Below are 3,521 nucleotides of genomic sequence, written 5' to 3'. Positions count from 1 at the left end.
GCTGTTTACTAAATATAGAAAATCTTTTTCTTGAGTGTAAATAGATATTTCAAATTTATGAATAGCCATTATTCAAATTATAAGAGCCTACAATGTTTTTAAAATTTTATGTTAAAGTACAAGTTATTTGATCTAATTAATTTTAATTACATTGTTTTTTTTATTATTATTAGGATTTAATTTTAATTATAATTCTTTTTTTTTTTTTAATTTAAACGGTTTACTTCAGAAACACACATGGCTTATAGCTGGAATTATTTTTCAACCCATTATTTAAATTTTCTTAAAATTCGTTTTTATGGTATAATTTAAAAATATTGGTAATCCGCTGGATCTGTTAATGAAATATATTGTTTTATTTAATCAAAATAAGAAATTTAACAAATGCAAGTTATGTATCATTGAAGCATTGGCATCTAAGATCTGACCGGTATCCCTCTATTGGCTGTTCTAACACTTGTTTTGTGTTGTACTGGTTTGTACGTTTTGGAAGTTTCAGTTATTTTATACCCAAGTAGGGCAGTTAACTTTGATCGTTTAGTATCTTTAATTTTAAGCTTCTCGTTAAATTTACACGTTCTAGAGAGAAAATAATAAATTCTAGAAGATGTCAGACGATAAGAAGGTAAGCACGCTTCTAAGCTTTGTTGTTGCGTTTGTTTGGTTTAATGCTCTAACATTAACGTACAAATTTCTCCCGTTTTTAGGAAGTAAAAGCTGGTGACTCGGAGCATATTAATCTTAAGGTCATGGGACAGGATAATGCTATTGTGCAGTTCAAAATCAAAAAACATACTCCCCTTAGAAAGTTAATGAATGCTTATTGTGACAGAGCAGTAAGTTTTGTTTTATTAAATTTACTCTTTTTTAATTTCTTAGTTTTTTTATTAGTGAAGGAATATTTAGATGGTTCAGATTTGTCTTCCTAATGTTCCCATGTTTACATCACAATAACTTCAAGTATTATATATTCTAAATTGTTTGTAGGGCCTGGCAATGGCTGCTGTCCGATTTAGATTCGATGGACAACCAATTAATGAGGCTGATACTCCATTAAGTTTGGAAATGGAAGAAGGTGATACGATAGAAGTATACCAACAACAAACGGGTGGTGAATTTGATGAATTAAAATTTTGTTTTTAACTTCATGTTCTTTTGTTCCTCCCTCACATGTAAATTTCAACTTAAAAATACATAATGATCTTATTACTGACAGGTTGTATTATTATTCAGAAAACTTTTTTTCTATTCAAAATCTTGCCTCCCATGTTATTTTATTATGCTTTTATCATTACTAACTGAGCAGTTGCTTGTTGCAATGAGTATTTTTCATACAACTTCAAAAGTTATATGTAAGCAGAATGTCTAGGCAATTTTGTATTAGTTTGTTCATTACATAGCTAAGTAAATAAAGTTTGTAAATAATTTATGAAGTTTTTAAATATCTTACTTCCTTACATAAATATTTTTGTTGAATTGAGAAGATTTTAAGTTAATTTGTTCTATTTTGTGAGGGTAGGTTACACCAATTTTAAAAAATCATTTGTTTACCTAGCTGTAATTAAGTGTAGGACACTATTACCTTCTTTTTGTAATGAATGACTTATATGTTGTCTGTGTTATATGTTGTGTTTTATATCTGGTACATTCAAGTTGATCATCGCAGACCAAGTTGGTTTAGTGTACTATAACTAATTTTGTATTAGACTTATAATTTAAGTTATTTTATTAGATTTATTATGAAACTGTTCTATTTAAAAACTGTAAAAATGACCATTTATTTATATAAGATTTGAATAGTCCATAAAATATATTTCATACCAAGAAATCCGCTAATATTTTATTCAATACTCAACTTGAGTACCACCTGAAATAATGACTCTTGTGTACATATCTTGGCTTCTTTGTAGTAACTATTTAAGGAATTGCCAGATTTACCAGTCATAAGTTTTCGAGTTGCTTAATACTGAATTTGACATTACTTTTAGTTCTTATGGTCAACATTTAATGTTAAGATGTTTTGATGATGCTGTGGATAAAAATTCATTAATGCTGAAAAATTGCCAATGACAAATATTTGGTAATATTCAATTTAAACTAATGTATTCAACAAAATAAACTGTTAATGATTAATAGAAATAAAATTGTTTTCTTTTTTGTATGCTTAGACACTTGAAATTCTTGTATGAACTATAACAGTTATAGAAACTTGATTTTGTTTTGGCATTTATATCACAAATTAATTATATCTGCATGTTATACAGATTATAGTTTAATATATCTTTGGTTCCATACTGGTGCTATGGGTAATGACTGTTTTGTTGTCCAGTATAAATAGCTTAAAATTTGGCTGCACCTGAAAGTAAATGTAAATTAATTATTTTAACAGATTCTACTTTATAGTAGCAAAAAACGCTGGTAAAAAGTTAACTACTCCCCAACTACGTTAATCTATTATGCCAGATTTTCAAAATGGCCAATATATATTTTAGGTTCATTTGAAGATAGTTGACCGTAGATATATAAGATAGGTGCGGTCAGCAGAAAAAACACAAATAAACAAGCGAATTGGCACAAATAAATAATTTGTTTGTTTATTTGTGTTTTTTCTGCTGACTACACCCCCTAACCATCATCTCTTATATTTTAGGTTTATTGTCACCAATAACTCCTAAAGTATTACAAGTAACTAAAATATAATAAACAACTGAATAGTGCGTTAATTGAGCCCTGATCAGTGTTCTTTATGTTCAATGATTTTTTAGATACAGTTTCAAAACTAATATTGTTGTTTCAAACGATGAGAAAAAAGATCATTTTTGATTATATTATGCCAAATATAGAAACTACTATTTGTAGGACAATAATCATTAGCAACTTTATGATACATTTAATAAGCTACAAATTGAGCCCTATTTTAACACTTGACATTCAATGCCGACATTCCGAGACACAGATTTGCTAACACCAACATTTTGTGAATTTATTTTTGCTATTATGAAAACTGCTGCTCTTACAGATGTGTTCATTATAAACTACTTAATACTGTATTTATTAAATTTTAATTTGAGACCTAATAGATATTGATACGTCAAATAGTTATGAGATATTTTCTTTAGAGATGGCTCATTTTCAGTGTACAAAATGCCAAAATTATGAAAAAATATTTATAAGCTGTGGAATAGAAATACCTAAGATTAATCATATTTTACTTGATAATGTGATTACTCATTATTTATCATATTTTACTAGATAATGTGATAACTCATTATTGATCATATTTTACTAGATTACGTGATAACTCATTATTTATCAACTTGTTTATAAAATCATATAGGTGTTTGAAAAACTAGAAAATATTAAACATCATGAGTACTATTAAAGTTCAATTCGGAGCTCGTCAAATGCACCATAGTGTGCAAAGTTTATGATTATTTTTGTAGTTTCTTCATAGTTTCTAAAATAGATTATCTAAATGTTGTTCCTTGTTATTTGAAATACAATATTAGTGTTTAAAAACT

At 27.4% G+C, this 3,521-nt stretch overlaps 1 protein-coding gene across 1 annotated transcript; it reads left to right on the top strand.

Annotated features, from left to right (window-relative positions):
• Positions 1-252: 252 nt before the first annotated feature.
• Positions 253-1,429, top strand: Sumo (Small ubiquitin like modifier). Its single transcript, XM_014416101.3, has 3 exons — positions 253-625; positions 708-836; positions 988-1,429. Exons 1-3 carry the CDS (start codon positions 608-610, stop codon positions 1,141-1,143), a joined length of 303 nt encoding a protein of 100 aa, XP_014271587.1. The 5' UTR covers positions 253-607; the 3' UTR covers positions 1,144-1,429.
• The last annotated feature ends 2,092 nt before the right edge of the window (positions 1,430-3,521 follow it).

Source organism: Halyomorpha halys, unplaced genomic scaffold (genome assembly GCF_000696795.3).
Source record: "Halyomorpha halys isolate HHAL.00 unplaced genomic scaffold, Hhal_1.1 Scaffold8.1, whole genome shotgun sequence".
NCBI classification, from domain to species: Eukaryota; Metazoa; Arthropoda; class Insecta; order Hemiptera; family Pentatomidae; genus Halyomorpha; species Halyomorpha halys.
This window is presented reverse-complemented; position numbering and strand designations above follow the sequence as displayed.

Coding starts and splice junctions, on each gene's coding strand:
- Sumo (XM_014416101.3), top strand. Junction 837..987: donor ATGCTTATTGTGACAGAGCA/GTAAGTTTTGTT, acceptor AATTGTTTGTAG/GGCCTGGCAATGGCTGCTGT.